General features: G+C 43.3%; 1 protein-coding gene across 2 annotated transcripts in view; it reads left to right on the top strand.

Moving 5' to 3' along the window:
* C2H18orf21 (chromosome 2 C18orf21 homolog) overlaps positions 1-15,965 on the top strand; it is a 46,019-nt gene extending 30,054 nt beyond the window's left edge. Inside the window, exons 4-5 of one of the 2 annotated variants that reach the window (XM_033930619.1) lie at positions 4,439-4,629; positions 14,383-15,965. In XM_033930619.1, coding sequence (XP_033786510.1) covers positions 4,439-4,629; positions 14,383-14,554 — 363 coding nt within the window. In that variant the 3' untranslated portion in view covers positions 14,555-15,965. Of the gene's footprint in view, positions 1-4,438; positions 4,630-14,382 lie in introns of those variants that run through there. The other variant, XM_033930618.1, reaches the window with a different exon arrangement.
* The last annotated feature ends 6,629 nt before the right edge of the window (positions 15,966-22,594 follow it).

The following is a 22,594-nucleotide window of genomic DNA, read 5'->3' as shown; positions in this document are numbered from 1 at the left end:
TAGGGTATACATATTCAGGGCTTCCAGTCTCTGTAGGTAGATTTATGGGTATACTAATTAGCGTAACATAAACAAGTCATGTGTCTCTTAGTTGCTAGGGAAACCATAAACTCGTCATCCTAGGGTTCTATACTCTTTGCCTACTTATACAAAAATAAAGACCAGGGCTTTATGAAAAAGTTTTATTATAGATGTAAAAATATAATTCATAAGCCAGCAGTAAATAATAATTAATTAATTGTTCACACAATGTCCGAATACATACATGAAACTCAGTACATATTATCATACAATACTTGCTAAGTAAATGAGTAGATATAACTAATTCTTACACACTAAATAATTCCTTATAATAATAATTCCAGATTAGCAGCAGTTTATCACCCAGAGTAATTAACTACTCCTTTCCGGTAACCAATTGGAGATCTACCTAGCCCAGCTGATAAGGAAAATATGATTCCTAGCTCACCATTCTGCAGGTCAAGCCCCAGGGAGATAGAATCAGTCCTTTCTTGGCGTGGCACGATGTAGAATTTCTCCAGGTCAACAAGGGTCAATTATTTACTGAAGTGAGCTATAAACGTCTGTCAACAATAGTTCCTTAAGTGATATGAACACCAGGTCTGGATAAAAGTCCTGTTCCTTCACTCCCTGTAAGAGAGCTAATCACCAGAAGTAACTTCTCAGGTCTTAATTATTATAGAAGGTGTGCAGAGAATCCTATGTTAAGATGCAAGCTCCCTTATACCTCAGCACAAAATAATAATAAATTAGGCACCTACTCCTTAGTTCTCATCAGATGACCTCTCAGAACCAATCCAGAAACAGAACTTGGATGAATAGCCTTTCTGTGTAAAGTCTCATACAGGCCTTGGGAAGAGGCGCCTTCTTAGATAAGAACAGCTTAGAAGCTGATGATTCCCACAGCTTCACACAGGCTGAGTATGTAGGCATAGTCAGATGTCCTTGACTAGAGAAACACACAGTTCTGGTGAACATACCCAGAATACATCTGACAGGCAGCAAAGATGATTTCTTCTTTTTCTCTTCTTGCATGGTTCATGCCGGAAAGATTTCTTGCAGACAATGGTTCATGCTTTATGACGTCAGTGAGAGGGCTAACCTTCAGGTGTGAGGAAGGATTCATCCCTACATCTCTCCTCATACATCTTCTGGCGCAAACTTCCTACCATATTTGTCACCTTCCTCTGGACTGTTTCAAGTCTTTCTATGTCCTTCGCCAGATACGGTCTCCAAATTTGAACACAATACTCCCAAGTGGGGCCTCATCATCGACCTGTACAGGGGCATCATCACCTTCTTTTTTCTACTGGTCACACCTCTCTATACAGCCTAGCATCTTTCTGGCAACAGCCACCACCTTGTCACACTGTTTCTTCACCTTTAGATCTTCAGACACTATCACCGCAAGGTCCCTCTCCCCATCCATGCATATCAGCCTCTCACCTCCCAGCACATATGGTTCCTTCCGATTTCTAATCCCCAAATGCATTACTCTGCACTTCTTTGCATTGAATTTTAGTTGCCAGATATTAGACCATTCTTCTAACTTTTGCAGATCCTTTTTCATGTTTTCCACACCCTCCTCAGTATCTGTTACAAATCTTGGTATCATCCGCAAAAAGGAAAACTTTTCCTTCTAATCCTTCGGCAATGTCGCTCACAAACATATTGAACAGGATCATCCCCAGCACCGATCCCTGAGGGACTCTACCACTCACCTGTCCCTCTGAGTGAATTTCATTAACCACAACCCTCTGGCGTCTGTCTGTCAACCAGTTTCTAATCCAGTTCACCACTTGGGTCCTAACGTCAGCCCATCAAGTTATACATCCAACACATTCCCTGGATATCTGTAGTAGCTCTGCAATTGTTTTAGCTGATTATTTGTCGATCGGCCAAAATCAGGTCATGGTCAACAATTTCAGGAGTTGACACCATTTGAGGCCTCCCAGACCTTGCTGCATCTTTTGGTCTCAAAATCTCCACGCTGAAAGTTTGCACTCTACTTCTTCACTGTGGAGTATGATGGGTATTTGTCACTCAATGTTTGCATCATACATTCATGGATTTCCTTTGGGTGGCCAAGGAAAAGGAAGGAGAGAGTAGTGGTTGTTGAGTTCTGGGAGTGGGAGGAAGTAAAATTACCAAACATCTCAAATTTAAAATAAAATCCCTTACTAAAGCATCTTCTGTAACCATTTATCTTTTACTCCAGCAGGGACAGAGGTGCAGACTGTAGCAGAGGTCAGGATCCAGTAGTGAGTGAGGGGCAAATTCTTTAAAGGATGCCTAAAAAGAGGCATCAACAGTATGGACGTCCAGCAACTTAGGCATCCAAATAAATTGGATAATAAGCCCAATTAACAACTTTAACAAGCAATAATTGAAAGTTAGACATCCAAAAGCTGTGCGCAATTCACAAAATAGGCGTCCACAATTTTGTAGATGCCCATCTGAAAAGCCATGCCTAACGGGATAGGTGTAGGTGTGGCTTTGATATGGATGTCCATTTATAGAATCGCATGTCACTCAGCATCCTAATGTGTCTATATTCTTGCCTAAAATGTAGTCGTTGCAAAACCAGGTCTACTTTTGGGCGTTAGCTAAATGCAACTTAGGCATGCCGGAGGCATCATATTTAAGTGAATGGGGCTTTTATTTTTGGAGGTAAAGAGGACTCCAGTTTGATACTAAGGTCAAAAGATGTTTAATAATGCATTACTTAAGCAAAGCACATGAAAAAAATATATAGCATACTAAATCTCTATTCTTTGGGGTAAAGAGGACTCGTCTTTGATAATAGAAAAAGATGTTTAACAATCCATTTCTCAAGCAAAGCACACAAAATATATGGTGGTTCAGAGCAAGTGGACATGTCTGATGCACAATCTTGATATCATTGTGATATCATCAATATGCACCTAGATGGTAGAATGTCACTAAAAAATAATAGGAACCCCTGTCTAAAAGGAAGCACCTGTGGCTCACTGGTTAAAGGCACTTCTTCCATCTTCCATAGGTCATGGGTTCAAATCCACACAACCCCCAAATTACCTTAACAGCTTCTTTTTGGTCTCATAAGAGAGTATGGGTTGTGGACTTTGCTATTTACATTTGCACTCTGTCCTTTCCAGGGTCCTGAGGGAAACTTATTTATACCCCGAGAAGGCTATGATCTAAGGTATCATCCCAAGGCAGGTGGGCAATGGAGAGAGACTAAGGCTGCAGCTTCTATGGTTTGGTGAGTGGATGCATTGTCCACCCACCCCTAGCCTCTCTCCCATTCACTCAGTAGCAGCAACCTAAAGCCTATTTCCATTGCTATATATTCTATGGGTGGACAATGGAGAAGAGCAGTATCCTCTTATCTAATCTTTCTCTGCTACTGTAATTAGTGTGATCACACTGAGCACATTATGAATACATGATTTTATAAATATGCATAACTCCATTTGTTCTGAGTCTGGCTCCTAGACTTTTTGGACTGACTCCTAGATCCTAAGAAAATTTGTTGAGGCCTGCCTTAGAAAATAGTAGTTTGGGGGGAATAGTTTTATTGTATGATTATTTTAGTTGCTCTTCTTTTTTTTATTGTAATGCGATGTGATACTTTTTAGAACTTTTTTTCTCTACAGATTTCTGAAATTGACATAATGAATAATCATTTATGCAAAACATGTTAGGTGATTTAAATCTTTGAGTGTATTGTGTTCAGTGCTGAGCTAGGCTGGTATTACCGTATTTTTAGTTCTGTAAGACGCAAACGTCCATAAGACGCACCCCCCTGTAGAGAAGGAAAAACCAAGGAAAAAAAATCTCCTCTACAGGTGGGTGCACCTGGTGGTCTGGTGCTGGGAAGCCCAAAGCAGCCCACCCACAGTTTGAAGCCGGCCGCAGCCCCCCGGTACCTTTTTAAAGTTGCAGTGGTCCAGCATGCTCTCCTGCTGGACAGCTGGCTTCGGTAGCAGAGCAGCGCAATGCAGGAGCACAACTTTTGCACGTCCTGCCTGGTCCCGCACCGCTCAGTGATTGGCTGAGGTCAGTTCTCATCGAGAATTGAAATCAGCCAATCACTGAGCAGCGCGGAACCAGGCAGGAAGCGCAAAGGTCATGCTCCTGCATCGCGCTGCTCTGCTACCAAAGCCATCTGTCCAGCAGGAGAGTGCACTGGACCACCACAACTTTAAAAAATTGTACTGGGGAGGGGGGAGGGAAGGTGTATTTGCTCCATAAGGTGCACCCCCTTTTTGTGGGTGAAAAAAATGCGTCTTATGGAGCGAAAAATACAGTAGTTAGTTTTTGTCCACTATATAGTACATAATGTGTTAGTCCTGTATGGGGTCTTTTTAAAATATTCTACATATACTTTGACACTTTGCTTTATTACTGTCTTGGCTTCTGTTTATTTTTCTAGTTGGTTACTTGTAACATCTGCAAAAGAATAACTAAATTTCCTGGCGAAAGCAGAAGCTTCCTGGCAGCAGTATCGAATAGTTCCAGCACACCTAAGTTTCAACATGGCATAAATATTGTAGCCATGAAGACTCCAACACCTGTACGCAAATCTGACTTTTCTAAAAGCAGGAGTCCTGCAGTAACACCCAGGTACCTATTCCATGGTCACTGATCTAACTGCAGAGAACAAAATTCAGTTGTCTTCAAGGCCACATCATTTTCTTAGGGCTAGAGTCATACCCTTATTCTTACACAAATCTACCTGTCTCCCACCATCTATTGTCATTAAGAACTGAGCATGCTCAGTGGATGGGTGGAGAAGAGCATACTTGGAGGAAGTGAAGGCACGTGCCCGCCCAGACTCGGCTTCCCAATGATGCTCACTCCACCTACACTGCCCTGCAATGGCAAAAGAAAATATGTACCTATTTTTACTGAAGCACTTGTTTTATTTTGCCATTGCAGGGCAGTATACCTTGAATATACTGTTTAGCTTACATAAATCTCAGTTTACAAATTTAAAATGCAAAGAAAATTTCAAAGAAAAGGAACTACAAAACTAAATAGAATGTTAGTCATTTTCCTAATAGATCAGTGTCACAAATCATATTCCTGTAAAATAAAAAATCTTTGATGCAAGAAGCTTATTCATCCCTCCTGATACAGCAAGCTATCCTAAAAAAATGAGCCTTCAAAGTTTTTAATTTCTTTAAACTACTTTCTGTACAGAGTTAATTCCTTTTCACCTTTGCTTTATGAAACCCTAAAATGTGTAGCACTTATGGTGAGCAATTTTGTTAACTTTTTTTGAATAATTGTGTGAAGGTTGGGGGACTGAAGTAAACAGAATGCAAAAAGGGTTATTATTAGGGCTGAACATTTAATGCATTTAACACGATTGCATTCCCCCTCCCCCTAGCCGCCCTCTGAACTTGCCCGTACAGACAGCAACACATCCTGCAGCTCTGATACCGGAGCCTTCCCTCATTAGTGCCCCTGCCTCCTCTGACAAAGCTTCCTGTTTCCTGTGGGCAGGATTCTAGAAAAGGAGGGCTTTGGTGATAGAAGCAGCATGTACTTAGTGTTACCGTCTGTACAAGCAAGTTCAGAGGGCTGCTAGTGGGAGGGGTACTGAGATGTCAGAGAATAAGGAGAGAAGAAGTTATGGAGGCAGGGACATGTTAGAGCAGGGAGAAGGAAAGAAAGTCAGATGTCGAAGCACTGGAGAGGCAGTGGGAATATGTAGACCAAAGCATTTTTGCTGCATTGGGAAGTGAAATAGTCCCCATAGGAATGAAAAGGAAGAGATGAGGTGAGGTGGGCAGACCTACAAGGCTGTATTTTTAGGCAAAATGATTTCTGATTTTGGTATTTAGATCACCACAATACTTGGATGTGATATTTTCTTACCTCTGTTACTCTATCTTATCTATCTATACATTCTGTCTTTGCTTATATCCTATGCTGTCTATTAAAATGTTTTATCGCATATTGTATTGACATTGTAATGTAACATTTATGCTATACTTTGTATTGTAATTTGAATATTTTTACTGCTGTAATTGTCTGTTCCTTATTTTTGACTTATCCTTGCTGTTTACCACCTTGGGTGAATTCCTTCAAAAAGGCAATAAATACATAAAGGGTTGCAGGGTGAAAAAAAAAAAAAAAAAGGAAAGGAAGAGATGAGCAAGAGGAGATGGTGCGCATGGAGAAGAGGTGAAGAGGAGATAGATATTCTCAAGGCCTTATATAATGGTTTTACTTTGTCTGGTTCCCTCTTCCCTCAGCTTTGGCTCATCTGGAATCTACACAGCATTGTGCATTCTTTTTCCATGTATCATTTATGTGGAATCATCTCTCTTTTGAGGGTTAAATTGTCTCTTAATAATTTTAAGGTGGCTCTTGACTCATCTCTTTCATAGGGTTTTTTTGAGAGTATGATTGGGGGGGGGCTCAGTAGGACACTTCTCACCTGTTTTTGTTCTGTTTACTTTTTCTTTTCTGTTTGCCTTTTCATTCTTGTCTTCTCTCAGTGTGGATGTGGCTATTTTCCTATTATGTTTCTGTAGTTCTTTTCTATCTGTTTTTATTTGTAAATTGCTTTGATGTGTGTGTTAGTTGAGGCAGTATATCAAATGTAAATAAATTAAAACTACAGGAATTCTGTTTGCCTCTTCTCCTCTGATAGCCAGTAATGAGGTCCCATATGACTACTACTACTAATCATTTTTATAGTGGTACTAGAAGTACGCAGTGCTATTAACAGATACTTTCTCTGACAAGGAGTAGCCCAATGGTTATATTTAGCTAACTTTTGTTCAGAAGTTGGATAAGGAGGTGCCTTATTCCCTGCCGAGCGAAGAGTGACCTTTTGACCTCTTAAAATATATTGAAGTACCAAAAGTCATGGCCTACTGCAAGACCAGCAATTCAATATGACATAACCTACTCACTGTTCAACCAGTCTATAAAAAATTGGATATAGAAACATGATGGCAGATGGCCCATCCAGTCTGCCCATCTGCAGTAACCATTATCTCTTCCTCTCTCTAATAAATCCCAGGTGCCTATCCCAGGCTTTCTTGAATTCAGATGTAGTCTCTGTCTCTACTAGTGCTGCCCGATTCACGATTCAAATCAGTTCACCGATTCACTTCAGGTAAATCAATTTGAATTGATTCAAAACAAAAAAAAGTTGGCTTCCTAATTCGGACCCTCCCCCCATGCCCCCTAAAGCAGGAGCAGCAGCACTGCTTTTGCTGGCCCGCCACTGCCGCACCTGCTTTAGAGGGCAAGGAGGGAGGATCAGTCAGGAAGTGCTGCTGTCGGCTTCCCCCCTGGCCTCCCCGAAGGACTGCACATCCCCCCCTCCCCTGGGAAGGCCTCCTTGTTCCTCCTGGCCTCCCCACACCGTTTTCCTTATAGCTTCAGCCTGCAGCGAAGATCGCGATTACAGCGTCTTTGCAAAGTGCTTTGAACTGTTTCCTCCGCTGCGATCCTGCCTCTGACGTCAGAGGAGGGACGGGACCACAGCAGAGGAAACAGTTTAAAACACTTTGCAAAGACGCTGTAACCGCGATCTTCGCTGCAGGCTGAAGCTATAAGGTAAACGGTGTGGGGAGGCCAGGGGGAACACGGAGGCCTTCCCGGGGAGGGGGGGTGCAGGCCTTTAAGGGGGGGGGACAGGCCAGGGATGGTGGCGCAGGTTTTCAGGGGTGGACAGACATTGAAAGGGGGGACAGGCCAGGGATGGTGGCATAGGTCTTTAAGGGGAGGGGCAGATCTTCAAGGGGGAGCAGGTCTTCAAGGGGGGGACAGGCCTTCAGGGGTGGGGTTCAGGCCTTCAGGGGGAGGTGCAGGCCTTCAGGGAGGAACGGACCTTCAGGGGAGGGGGGCCCTGGTGTAGAAGTACACGGAGGTAGGGAAGGGGGGTTCAAAGAGACGTGCATATGCTGGACTTTGGGGGGAAAAAATAATGGGTCTAAAAATAGAGAAGACAATGGGATTTAGGGAGGGAAGGAGCAGAAAGGGAGAGAAGTTGGAAACAAGGGATGGTGTGGAGGGGGGGATAGAGATACTGGATAGGAGGGTAGTTGGGAAAAGAAAGAGAGAGATGGTGGACCCTGGGGTGGTGGGGAAGGAAGGAGAGATGCTAGATGAAAGGGTAGTTAAGAAAAGGTGGATCTGTGCATGGAGGTGGAAAAAAAAAGAAAGATGCCAGACCTCCGGGGGGAGGGTAGGGAAATGGAAGGGGAGGACAGAGATGGCAGATGGATGGTTAGCACGGAGAAAGAAAGAAGATGACCCTGGCAAGCAAGTTATCAGAAAACAACCAGAGCCTGAGACCAACAAGATTTGAATAATGACCAGACAACAAAAGGTAGAAAAACATTTTGTGATTACAATATGTGCCAGAGCTGGTGTTAGACCGCAAACGTGAGCTAGGATTTAACAGAGAGAGGAAAAGTCTTTTTTGTTTGTTTATTTTGTTTACACCACAGTGCCAGTGTGGTAAGGAGAAGGAAAAGGGGGTGATGAGGCTATAAAATAAACCCACTGGGATGTTTGAAAAAAACACGCAATTGGGCAGGAAAATCGAATCGAAAAACCAATTCAGTAGGCTGAATCGAATCTAAATTTTTTTTCCTGAATCGGGCAGCACTAGTCTCTACCACCTCTTCCAGGAGACTGTTCCATGCATATACCACCCTTTCTATAAAAAAAAAAATTATTTCCTTAGATTAATAATAATAATAACGACAGTTTATATACCACAGGACCGTGAAGGTCTATGCAGTTTACAATGGTTTAAAGATGTTACAAATTAAGTAGAATTAACAAAGTTAAAAGCTAATTATTAACAGCGCTAGAGATCAGTTATTGTGGAGTAGGATTGTATAGGTTAGTTGCCTAAATACTTCAGGAACAGATATGTTCTCCTGAGCTTATCACCTCTTATTTTTAATTTATCTGTTTATTCATTTGAAAATAATGTCAAGCATTACACTTGTTAAGGAAATACGAAGAAAAGATTTTTACAAAGAAGAATAACAACAAGTAAATAAAAATACAACTTCTTCTTAGACCCCAATATAGAACCTTGGGGGAAAAGTCCACCTAAAGGGACTTTAAACAACAAGAAACAATAACAAAAAAAAGGCTTTAACGGATATATTCCTCTCATATTATAACATCCATTAGTCCCTGATCTTTTTCATGTCTAGAAAGCTCCTAAGATGTTCTGGAACAAAAAAGGTATATTTCGTCCCCAAGTATTTAATGAGGCATTTATAATGAGGCAAGATCTTTCACTTCTTGCCTCATTACTAAAAACAATTTTCTCCTTTCTTGTGTCTCTTTTAACATCGGGGTAAATCCATATACACTGTCCCATAAAAGGAGCTTGAGTTTTACGGAAATAAAGCTTCAGTACAGCATTAAGATCTTGCTGAAACACACATGAAATGAGCAAGGTAGCGCTTTCCTCAATTTTTGTAGTAGATGTTTCCAAAATTTCTGAGATATTTCCCAATTCGAGTGATTTACTGCTGGAGTTTCGCTCCCTAATTTCTTAATATGACCAGGTAAATAATAAATCTTATTCAAAGGAGGAATAAGTTCAGGAGCAAAACCCAGAATTTGAACCAAATAGTTCTTAAACAATTCAGAAGAAATTTCTGTCATCCTTGGGAAATTTAATAGTCTCAAGTTCAATCGTCTATTGTAATTCTCTAATTGCTCTATTTTCTTATGTACTAAAAGTTTGTCCTTAATTAATTGAGCATTAACTTCTTTAAGAGCTTTTATTTCTTCATTAACAACTTGAAACTTAAATTCATTTTCATTTTTTATTTCATCAATTGTTTTTGCCAAAGAGTCTACCTTTTTTACTAAGGAAGATGTTTCCTGCACTGTTTTTTGTAACTTTCCATCCGTCCTCTGGATCACTTTCCAAACATCTAACAGGGTCACCTCCGAGGGGGTCGAGAGAGTCAAATGACTGTCTTCCACCAAAGGTTGCATTTTATCCCCCAAGACTCCTTCTTCCTCCTTATTCCCTCACTGGAGTCAACTCCTACAGCCACTTCGGCATCGGTGCTTCTCTCCTGCACAGAAGGCTCAGTCGTGGGGCAGGGAGTACTACCAGGTCAGGAAGCGAGAGAGAGACTTAAGCGAACCTCGCGTTCCATCCTGGAGAGGAGTTCTAGCGGTAAAGTCCAACAAGGTCTGTCGCAAGGGCGTAGAAGTTCCGGCCGGTGAGGAACAGACCGAACTAAGCCCTTCCTTTTGGTGTGCAGCATTTCGTTGAGGAAAAGAATTGGAGACTCGCCGGCAACACGGTAGTCACGCCGCCATCTTGGACCGCCCCATCACCTCTTAACTTCATCCTATGCCTTCTCATTCTGGAGCTTCCTTTCAAATGAAAGAGACTCGACTCATGTGCATCTACATCACTTAGTATTTAAACGTCTTTCTAATCTCCCCTCTCCCACCTTTCCTCCAAAGTATACAGATTGAGATCTTTAAGTCTGTCCCCATACACCTTATGATGAAGACCACACACCATTTTAGTAGCCTTCCTCTGGACAACTCCATCCTTTTTATATCTTTTTGAAGGTGTGACCTCCAGAAATGTACTCAACATTCTAAATGAGGTCTCACCAAAGTATTATACAGGGGCATCAATACCTGCTTTTTCCTACTGGCCATACCTCTCCCTATGCACCCTAGCATCCTTCTACCTTTCGCCGTTACCTTTTCAACCTGTTTGACCACCTTAAGATCATCACATACAATCACACCCAAGTCCTGCTCTTCTGTCGTGCCCATAAGTTCTCCACAAATGCTAGATCACTTTGGTAGAAAAGATTTTTTGTGGGACAACATTGTCAGTTCATATAACAGTGCATTAGCTGTATGGTCCAATACATGCATACTGCCTTCCAGAAATCACAAATTTTCACCAAGCCTGCCTTTGGAGTGGCAAACACAGCTGCCTTACTTATAGAAACGTATGAGTTGTAGAAGCAGATACACCTCAAATACTACCTACAATAGTTTCTGCTTTCACAGTTGTGATCAGATGCCTCTGAACTGGCCTAACTACTTCAAAGAAAGAGTGGTAAATTTGTGGAACAGCCTACTGGTGGAGGTGGTGGAGATGAAAGCTCTATCAGAATTTAAGAAAGCTTGGGACAAGTACACAGAATCTTTAAGGAAATGAAAGGGAGAGTAGATGGCATGGATGGGCAGTCTAAGCCAAATTGTATGTATTTTAATTTAATTTATTTCTTATATATCTACCTATGTTTAATTCAATGCTGGCAGATGTCACATATAGGAGACTCCCTCTGTGGAGACAGTCATAGAGTTTTGATATTAAGTTTCAAGTTTATTTAAAATTTGATATACCGCTTATCAAACATTTAAAGTCCATTGTTCTACTCTGCAGCCTCTCTCAGCTGTTCTACCTGCTTTGTTAGGCATCTTTTTAAGGAAGCAATCTTAACTAATACCACAGTGGATTTTACCTGCACAAGATGTTCTACTATCAAAATGAGCTACCAAAGTCAACATCATGTTTCTCAGAGGCCAGAGGGAGTGGGCTCAGCCCAAGCAGGCAATGCATGCTATACCAAAGCTGCAGCCTTTGTTTTAATTATCCTTTGTCTCAGCAGCCACAACCCCTCCAGAATATTTATCTTGCCTTTCCTTAAGGAGCAGGTTCATTATTTTGTCCACACTTGAAGACTTATCACTTTGGATTCCTGTCTTCTGAATATAATTTAGAAGTACTGCCTCAGGCTTCAGATCAGTCTTTGCATTAGACCCTCTAATGCCATAGAGCAATAGGTGTTTCTATTCCAGATCATTTTCTGAGTCTGAAAAAATTGGGAGGGCTGTGCCCTATTCTGATCTTTGGAGACCTTTTCTTGCACAAAGAGAAACAAAAATGGAGCAGTCGTTTTTCCTGTTCTATCACTAATCTTGGCACCCAGGGTCTTCACAAAAATACCCAATAGTAGTAGTACTCTACCACCATTACTAAGGCTATCAGAGGTTCCTGTATCTCAACTGGCTCCTAGTGGTCTCTTTTAGAAGCACAGCCTTTAGTCCTATCACACAAGTCTATACAACTTCAATTCTCTAGGATTCTTGATCAGTTTTCTGAAGTTGTCTTTACAGTTGGTGAACACTATTTCCTTTATTGGTGCTACCTAGGACACAAATTGAGCCAAGAGCCTTCTTGCTAGAAGTCAGTGCAGGCTCTTTTTTTCTCATGTCTGTGCTGTACAACCATTGTCCAACACTACACAACCAGAGTTTATCTTCAGATGTTACTTAGAGGCAGCTGTTCGTATTGTGCTTTTCACACATCTAAAATTGTCCTTAGTGCCCCTTCCCATGTTCTTAGTGTCCCCTATGCCTCCTTCCCATGCCCTTAGTGCCTTCAGTGCCTCCTTCCCATGTCCTTAGTGCCCCCAGTGCTCCTTCCTATGCCTCCTTAGTGCCCCTTCCAAAGTCCTTAGTGCCCCCAGATCCAGTGTCAGTTCTCCTTTGTTCCAGGTTTCCCTCTCTCTCCCTCCTCTTATGATCTTGCCTCTCTCTGCTCTTCCTCAGGGTCTCTCCCCCTCTGTTTGCACCTCACATTGTCCTGCATCTGCCTCCTGTCTTTCCCCTTTGGTCCAGGCCTTTCTCTCTCTAGTCTTTCTTCTGCTTACAACCCCCCCCCCCATTTCTCTGCCTCTTTTTGTCCTTCTCTCCCTCCCTCCTTCCTATGTCCCCCTCACTGCCTTCCAGCCTTTGTCCCACCCCCTCCCCCAAAGCCAGCCATCCTGCCTGCCTCCCTCCAGCACCGAAGCCTGACCTACTGCCGATTCATTCCCCCACACACACACTGGTCTGCTGCTGCTGCTTGCCAAAAAGGAAGGTCCAGGCGCTGGCCCACAAGCCTTCTTCCCAATGTCAATTCTGACGTTGGAGAGGAAGTTCTGGGCCAGCCAATAGCTGCCTGACTGGCCCAGGACTTCCTCTCCAATGTCAGAATTGACGTCGGGAAGAAGAATTGTGGTCAAGCACCTGGACCTTCCTTTTCGGCAAGCAGCAGCAGCAGACCTGTGTGTGTGTGTGTGAGGGGGAGGGGATTGAATCAGCAGTAGGCGAGGCTTTGGCATGGTAGGGAGGAAGAGGAAGCGATCTCCTGTCCCGTTGTCCCCGCGCACAGCTTCGGGATGCTGTCTCAGAAAACTGGACATTTCGGTGTCCCGAAGATGTGTGTGGGGACAACAGGACAGGGGATCTGAAAAAGGGACGGTCCCGTTCAAAACGGGATATATGGTCACATTATCCTTGCCTCATACCTTTACTTCCCATTACTGCCTGGACAAAGGGTTCAGTAAACAAAATTGTCTTCAGTCAAGCTGTTCTGGCCAATCTGTCCCTTGGAGCTAGCCACTATTTGTATAATTTGTTCTTGACATTTGAAGAATACAGAGTTTGAGCAGCCCTAAGTGTGGCCATGGGAATTACCCACTTGTGTACCTAACTCAGGGCCCCTTTTACAAAGCCACGGTAACAAGTACAGCACAGCAAATGCAAGACAGCCTTCATTTCCTATGGGCCGCATTAGGACTTACTACCTCACCTTTGTAAAAGGGGCCCTCAGTCCTGCTTGCTGGTAGAAAAAACAATGCTGCTCACCTGTATCTGGTTTCCATAAACCTCACCAAGAGTTGCCTAGTACCTCAGCTTTGGCATGAGCTGAAGAGAACAGCTGCATCCAGAAAGGTCTGTTCGTGCTCAGAATTCTGAAGTCCTAAGCTGTGGGAGGGCAGTTAATGCCTATATTGTTGGACAATATTGGTCATGTATGTGCTTGATCAGTCCTGCTACATATATTACAAGTGAGCAACATTGCTTTACCTGTGGCAGATTTTTAAAAAGGTACAGTATACTTTTTACAAACAGCATTGTTGGTTTTATGTTTTATAAAGAATTACACAGTTTTTTTTCTCTCTGTATCAACATTTCTCATTGTTCCCTCAAATGAAATGAACCTGACAGATTATAAACAGAAGTTTATGTTGATTTTGTTCAATATTGTCTAACTTTTTCAAGGTCAATAACTAAGCAGTGTAAGAGCATTCTAATGCGGAACAGCAAGGTAAATGCTCCGCTACTCATATTGAGCGTTGGAGCATTTACCTCACCGGCCCGTGGTAAAATGCTTTTATGCTGCTTAGTAAAAGGAGCCCTAAGTTAAGTGATACCTTTTTTTATTGTATTGATTTAACATATTGGTAATTATCCAACCTTTTAAAGGAAGAGTGAATTTCAGCAAGTTATTTTAATTTTCTCCTGCTTTAGCCATAGTTTAAACTAAGTGATTTTTTTTTTCAGAGCATACTCATCTAATTCTTCCACACCATCTAATTCCTCTACACCATCTACCTTTACTAAATCGGGCAAGAAGAGCAAATTTCATTTCTCACGGCTAAAGATGCTGCTTAAAGAGGATAAGAAACAAAAATCAAAAAAGGGAGATCTACAGAATTTCTTATCTACACTTTGAAAAACTTTATGTGGAATCCAATTACAACTGAGGCTTGCTTGCCAGTGTGCAGGAACATTGGAAACTATTTTTATAATAGTGTGCCTATGATAGGTATTTATTCTATAAAGGAAAGTAGGTGCCTAATTCTCTTTATAAAATACTAGTATATATATATATATATATATACACACACATGTATGGCTGGTTTAAGTGCTTACACCTATGCATAAATCTGGCACAGGTTTGTGTGCTTAAGTTATAATATGCACATAACTCATTGTTCATTAATGCCATCTGCCAGACAGTTATAGGTTTCATTTGAAAATGTGTGCTCTGCCCAGAATACATAATCAGCAGTAGTGTATATTTACAGAATAATGCATAGACACATATACAGGGCTCCTTTTACTAAGGTGCACTAGCAGTTTTAGTGCGCACGCTAACGTCTCCATAGAGCTTGCGTTAGTATTTTTTGTTTAGCGCATGGTTTGCACGCGCTAAAAACGCTAGCGCACCTTAGTAAAAGGAGCTCACATTGTGTGTGTGTGCATGCTAGTATTCTGAACATTTACATATGTAATACACTTTAGTAAAGGCATGGTCTAGTGGTTAGAGCAGCTGCCTCAGCACCCTGAAGTTGTGAGTTTGATTCCCACTGAATCTTCTTATCACTCTGAGTAAGTCACTTAACACTTCATTGCCCCAGGTACAAAATAAGTACTTGCCTAAAATATGTAAACCATTCTGTATTACAAATCAATATTTTCTCAGAATTTTTAATTTCCAAAACATAGAAATAATTTTTGTAACAAAATGTGGATGTGGAAAATTCAGAAAAAAAGAAGGTTTTACACCTCCTCAATCTTTAATTATGGTAACTCCAAAAGAGTGCCAGGACTGAGTTCGAGACTCAAGGGCAACCATTTTTCTGTTAATAGAATCAATCTTCTGTTCAAAATCCTGGAATTTGTTAATAGTTAGAAGTGAATGAACAAAGTTAAGAAACTGTTTTGCAACAATCATTCAGTCCTTGTTACTTGCTAAATGTTAGCTAAATTAATCTCTTGTCATGATTTGCTATTCAAAGAGGCAGGCATGACTATTCTCATGGGGATGTTAAAATGGAATAATTTACCTCAGAGGCCCTTGCCACTTGGGTACCTGATACCTGACAGTATTTCACCAACTAAATTAACTGCACGTGGGAGCAGTGGAAGTCAGTCATTGTGTCATTGCCTTGAGTCCTCAGACACTATCGCTCCAAGTTCTCTTCTGAGCTGTGCATATCAGTCTTTCAATCCTTAGCATATTTTTTTAAAAACATAAGATTTGCCTCTGCTGGGTCAGACCAGAGGTACATCGCGCCCAGCAGTCCGCTCCCGCTGCGGCCAATCAGGTCCATGACCTGTAAGTGATCCTTTATATCCTTCAATCTCTTTTATCCTTCCTTATCTATATCCTTCTAATTGTACCCTTTCTTTATCCTATATCTTCCCTATCTATATCCTTCAATAACTTTTTCTTCAAGAATTTATCCAATTTCTCTTTGAAACTCTGTAAAGTACTCTCTTAATTTCTACACTCCCACATGTGTTACTTTGCACTTTTTCACATTGGTCAAATGTTTGACAGTTAAAATTAATTATTTTAACTTTTTGTTGATTCCTTCTTTAAGAGGTCTAACAAGCTTTGGAGCAGTTCAACTGTTTCCCAAATCAAAATGAGGTGTGGGAAGGTTTTCCATCATTTTTGTAGTGCCTGAGGAGGAGGGCACCTATCAACTGACCCTGAATTTCAAACACATGAAACATTGTGGGTGACTCATTTCCACATGGAAACTCAGTGATCCTTTCAGTTAAGCCAGGGGAATTTTAACTTCTCTAGACCTCAGGGAGGCTTACTTTCACATTCACATTTGGCCTTCCTATCGGTGTTATTTACATTATGCAATATTGAGTGCCCATTGTCAATTCTGGGCAATACTCCACCTCCCCCAGGATCTTTTCAAAGGTCATGGTGGTGGTAGTAGCAGCATTTCTTCAGTTAAGGGATCAGGATACATCCTTATCTGGATGACTGGCTAATCAGGTCCTGCTCTCTACAAGAGAGCCTGGATATACCGTATTTTCACGCATATAATGCGCGCGTTATACGCGTTTTTACCTACCGCGCATACCCCTCGCGCGTTATACAAAATTTTTTTTACATAGTTCCCACCCCGCCCGATTTACCCCCCCCCCCCAGCAGGACCGCTCGCACGCGCTCCCACCCGCACCCGCATCCACAATCGGAGCAAGAGGGAGCCCAAGCCCTCTTGCCCGTCCGACTCCCCAACTCCCCGACAATATTGGGCCAGGAGGGAGCCCAAACCCTCCTGGCCACGGCGACCCCCCTACCCCCACCCTGCACTACATTACGGGCAGGAGGGATCCCAGGCCCTCCTGCCCTCGACGCAAACCCCCCTCCCTCCAACGACCGACCCCCCCCAAGAACCTCCGACCGCCCCCCCCCAGCCGACCTGCGACCCCCCTGGCCGACCCCCACGACACCCCCACCTCCCTTCCCCGTAGCTTTGGTAGTTGGCCGGACAGACGGGAGCCAAACCCGCCTGACCGGCAGGCAGCCAACGACGGAATGAGGCCGGATTGGCCCATCCATCCCAAAGCTCCGCCTACTGGTGGGGCCTAAGGCGCGTGGGCCAATCAGAATAGGCCCTGGAGCCTTAGGTCCCACCTGGGGGCGCGGCCTGAGGCACATGGGCCCAACCCGACCACGGAAAGTCAGGGAGGGTGAACGGAGAGTCGGGACAGCGCACGGAGAGGCGGGGCAGTGCACGGAAAGTCAGGGAGGGTGAACGGATAGTCGGGACAGCGCACGGAGAGTCGGGGAGGGCAAAAGGAGAGTCGGGGTGGCCAGAGGAGAGTCGAGGCAGGCGAAAGGACAGTCGGGCAGCATGCGCGGTATACCCGTGAGCGCGGTATACAAAAGTTTTTGTACATAAAATCGTGGTTTCTGCGCGCTATACCCGTGTGCGCGTTTTACACGGGTGCGCGTTATCTGCGTGAAAATACGGTAGTACCTTCCAGATAGTGTCTCTGCTTCAGTCCTTGGGTTAGGTAATCAGTCTATAAAAGTCCATTAACTCTTCTAAGTCCCTTGAATAGCTGGGAGTTCAGTTCAACATGAAGCTTGGAAGTGTGTACCTTCTGCAACGTGGATGTCTCAAACTTCAATTTCTATCTAGTCTGTTACCCTTGAGAGAGGGATTACATGCAAGGGGTGGGGTTGATTTGGCAACCTTGGAAGTGAGTCCTTGGGTAAAAGTTCATGAGACTGCTTCAGCTGTCGACTCATTGGTCTGTCTATCAAAGCTACACTATCCATTTCCCTAGACATCTCAAGTAAAATGGCTTCTTCACCATCTGTAGTGGGAAGTGTCTTGTCTCCTAAAGTGTACCACTGTCACCATAGATGCCAGGCTTTCAAAGTGGGCCACCTATCAAAGCGTCATGGCAAATGAATTGCCTTGAAGTCTGTGCAGTGCGCAAAGCACTTTTAATGTTTGCAGATGCTCCACAGCAGGGGTGCCCACACTTTTTGGGCTTGCGAGCTACTTTTAAAATGACCAAGTCAAAATGATCTACCAACAATAAAATTTTAAAGAAACACAAAGCACACTGAAAGGCAGAGAAAATGTTAATTATCATTCATATTCTGGGGGTTTTTCAAAGAGGTCAAGACAAATGACTCTATGCAATGTCACCTTATTAACAACCCTACAAAACTAGATAAATATACCCCCTCCCTTTTTACTAAACCGCGAAAGCAGAGAGCTAGGCTGAATGCCCCGTGCTGCTCTCGACGCTCATAGGCTCCCTGCGCTAAAAACCACTATTGCGGTTTAGTAAAAGGGAGCCATAGTGCAAAAAATAGACAGCAGATATAAATTCTCAAAACGGACACATTTTGATTAATAAAATCATTTTTCCTACCTTTGTTGTCTAGTGATTCATGAGTGTCTGGTTGCACTTTTTTTTTCTGACTGCATCCAATATTTCTTCCCTTCTTTCAGTCTCCTGTATGCTTCCTCTCCTCCAGACTTCATTCTCTCCTTCAACTTTTTCTTTCTTTCTGTCTCCCCTCCCCCAAGCCACTAGGTTTGCTGCTGCCTTCAGGGAAAAGACCCCCAAGCCACCGGTGCCCCAAGCTCTCCCTGCAGAAGCGTCGCGCTGACCAGCATTCTCCCCAATGTCAATTCTGGGCCAGCCAAGCAGCGATTGGCTGGCCCAGAACTTCCTCTCCGATGTTAGAATTGATGTCAGGGAGAGGAATGCTGATCAGTCAGATGCTTCTGCAGGGAGAGCTTGGGGCGGCGGTGGGGGACTTTGGGGAGAGGAAGGCTGATTGGCTTGGTAGATTGGGATGGCAACACGAGTCTATCACGGAGCCCCAGATGGGCTCCGCGATCAACTCGTACTGCCTTCCCGATCTATCGGTCAATCGCGAATGACATATTTGGCACCCCTGCTCAGCCCAGCCCAGATCTCTCTTACCTGCTCCAGGACTCCTGCTCTCTGACGCCGTTCCCTGCAGTGCAAGCCTGTGGTTTTAAAGCGGGCCTGCACTGCGGAGAACGGCGGCAGAGAGCAGGAGAGTCCGGTAAGCAGGCAAGAGATATCGGGCACTGCAGCCTGCTCTCTGCTCCAAATCTCTCCTGCCCTTCCCAAAGGAAGCCTGTGGTTTTAACCTAAAAGTGTACAGTAGTCACCACAGATGCCAATCTTTCAAGCTGAGTCCCCCATCGGTGTTTGATAGAAGAGATACCAGCTCACTTGTGGAGATGTATGGCAGGGGGCTGAGATTTTGGCACCCGTTATCACCTGGCAACCTGAGTAAATGTTCACTTGGTTCAGCTGGCCCTGGCCTAGCCTTATGGGAGTTGTAGTTTTCTTTCTCTTAAAGGGAAATTACCCTATCCTTTGTTTATTTTAACTCCAGCCAGTAATTAGGGAATCAGAGCTCCCCACTGTGGCATTTACATGACATGGCCCAGCCTGTATTTTTCACAACAGATAGTGTCTGAATCAACTTTATTCAAAAAGACTTCTAATAATTTCATTTGTAGGCAATAACAGAAGATCAAGAAAATATTGACAAAGCTCTTGCAAGAGAAATGTACTGCATATTGTTTCATGTTAATTTTTTTTCCAGTTAAATGATGCACTTTCATTTGATGTTGAATATCCACATTTACTTCCAGCTAATACTCTAATTTGTTATACTGACAGTCACTTGAGTGTTTTATTTTTTTTCCCAGAGGGATTGCTAGTGTGGCAGTCAATAAAGATATCTCAGAGGATAATGAGTTTCTTCTTTTTCTAATCTAAATTATGCCGATTAGGAATATTGCTTAAAAGTTACATTTATTTTCTACAGTGAAATGTTCTTTTCAACTGGCAATGTGACAATGCTTACAGTCAAGCAGGTGTGAGAAGCCATAGGTGGGCCCCATAAACATTGCTGGGGTAGAGGAATAGTGATTATAGTATATGCACAGGTGTGATGGAAACATCAGCCCTGCCATACCACCATCTTTGCATGTGTTTTCCAATCCCTGGGTGGTGAACAGAGATATTATTATTGCTGGTATTTACCTAACAGCTAGGCATCTCCCAGGAGCTCAAATTATAGTCTTGCTGCAGCCTGGACTGCTCCAGAAAGAAGGTGTCATTGGCAGGAGCCAGGAAATCCAGCATGTATGTTGGTTATGAGGAGCCCAGCATTTCAGACAACCTCCATGCTCACAGAGTGGAACATCTTTCTGTTTGGCTAGGCTCACTCATCCTGGCTTAGTGATTTTAGGGCGATGTGGGTTGCAATCTATCACCCCCAACATAAGGAAACTGAGCGATGGCATAAAACTCCCTCATGGTCTGATGCCTCTGCTCAAGCGTGTGTCACAGTCATGTAGCTGCCTCAGCAGAGGTTGCAAAAAGGAGTCAATGCAGAAGCAGCAAGTGGCAGACTGTGATACCTGTACTAACTAGTTCAAGTTTCTTTATTTTTGATATACTGTTTATCAAACAGGTATCTAAACAGTTTACAATAGAACTAAATTTTAAAGAAAAAAATTTAAAATTAAAGATAGTATTCTCCCACGAATTCACAGTTTCATTCGTTTGCGGTATTCTCTGACCACCTCTTCCTGTACTAAAGTTGGGCTACACCAATCAGAAATCGTGTGTCAAAGCAGCTCCTGATTGGCGTAGCCTGACTTTAGTACAGGAAGAGGCGGTCAGAGCATACGTGAGTGATTTTCTTCACTCACCAGCACTGCAGCTGCCCTCTCATACCTCCCCAGGTGAAAAACCATATTCACGTTTTTTCAATATTCATGGGGGTTCCTGGAATGGAACCCCCGTGAATATCAGGGGAGTACTATATAACATCTAAAATTAAAAGGAAAGATAACCCCAACAATGTGCTGGAAACTGACAGTAGCGCCAGGAAGGACAGAATTATGGTGACCCTTAGGGTAGGGTAGGCTTCTTAGAGTAGGACCTCAAGATCATTTTTCAACAGCTCATAGAAATCAGCAATGGTAGCCCTATTGAATCTTGTTCTCCAAAATGCCTCTTCCTCTGTGAGCTAGCAATAATTCTAAGCCTGTACACCTTGTGAGCCCTGTATCTATGCCTCTGATGCTGGGCTGTGCTGGGCCGTGGACTGGGGCTTGGAGTGCTCAGAGAGATGCTTTGAACAGCTGCATCTCTGCCAATTATGCTCTGCTGCCCTTGCCATCTGGTTTACCTAGTTGTAATGCCATCAAGGAAAAGGCATAGCTAAGAACTATAGCAGACAAAAAATGAAAACTGGGAATGGTGCATTAGCAGATTATCAGAGAAAACTAGTTGTGGTAAAATAGCATTTTTATTTTGTTCCTATTAGTCTGGGTATTATGTTTTACCTGCCTAATACAATCAATGTTACATAATAGGAGATAAAAACAACCCAACAACTGTAGAAGTATCCCTGCATTACCCTTTGGAGGCCTAAGGCATTGCTATGCCATGAACCCTCTTCTGAACAAGGACATCATGGATCCTGTATGCTACTTGTAAACAAGCTGATGGCCAAGGTCTAGCTCTGGTCTAGCTTCTGAGAATGTGTATAGAAGTGACCTCAAGAATATTGGATTGAAGTCTGTCTCGCTTTGTTATCTTCTTGGCGAGACATTCTGCACCAGTCATGATTAGAGAATCCATCTAGAAGCCTGTACCCTCTCCTTACGTGGTTGGCCCATGTTTGATACCTGGGCATGATTGGAGAGAATCAGCACCAGGCTGAACTCAGTTTATTTGGCTTTGGAAAAAGGAAGAAATAGTTTTCCTGGATGGTGGGCACATCTCTGTTAACTAGTACTGCCCGATTTACCAATTCAAATCGATTAGTTTCCTTAAAAAAATCAGACTTGCCAATTCAGTGAGTCCTGGGTCTCCTAGAGCAGCAGCAGTGGTGAACAAGTAGCTACTGGCCTGCTTGCCAGAGCCTTCCCTCTACGTCACTGATGACATGGCAGAGGGAAGTCCTGGAATGCAGGCACCGAGCAGCCTGTTCACTGCTGCTTTAGGAGGCCCAAAGGTTGAGTCTCATGGAGGGATGGAGGTCAATTGGGCAGTTCTGCACTGGGGGATGGGAGGGAGCGATGGAAAATTATTGCATGGGGATGGGAGGGAGGAATGGAATTCCCTTTTCCCGTGCCAAATCTTGCCATACCAGTCATGTCAGCTTCAAATCTCACCATGTTGCGGTATTGGCAGCAATTCCCACATGCTGCCTGCCACTGACCCAAGTCTGTGACAGAGAGGAGACTTCTGGGTTAGTGGCAGGCAGCATGTGAGAGTCAGTGCTGATACTGTGACCCAAAGAAGAAACCTTGGAGTACAGGGGAGGAGAGGAAGGAAAATTGGTGGCAAAGGGGTGAAAAGAACTTCAGAAAGGAAAGCTGGTGGCACAGGGGGAGGGAAGAGGAAGGTGAGAGGAAGAAAATCTTATTTC

The sequence above is a fragment of the Geotrypetes seraphini genome, chromosome 2, assembly GCF_902459505.1.
Source record: "Geotrypetes seraphini chromosome 2, aGeoSer1.1, whole genome shotgun sequence".
NCBI classification, from domain to species: domain Eukaryota; kingdom Metazoa; phylum Chordata; class Amphibia; order Gymnophiona; family Dermophiidae; genus Geotrypetes; species Geotrypetes seraphini.
Note: the sequence above shows the minus strand (reverse complement) of the source record. Positions and strands in the feature narration are given on the sequence as shown.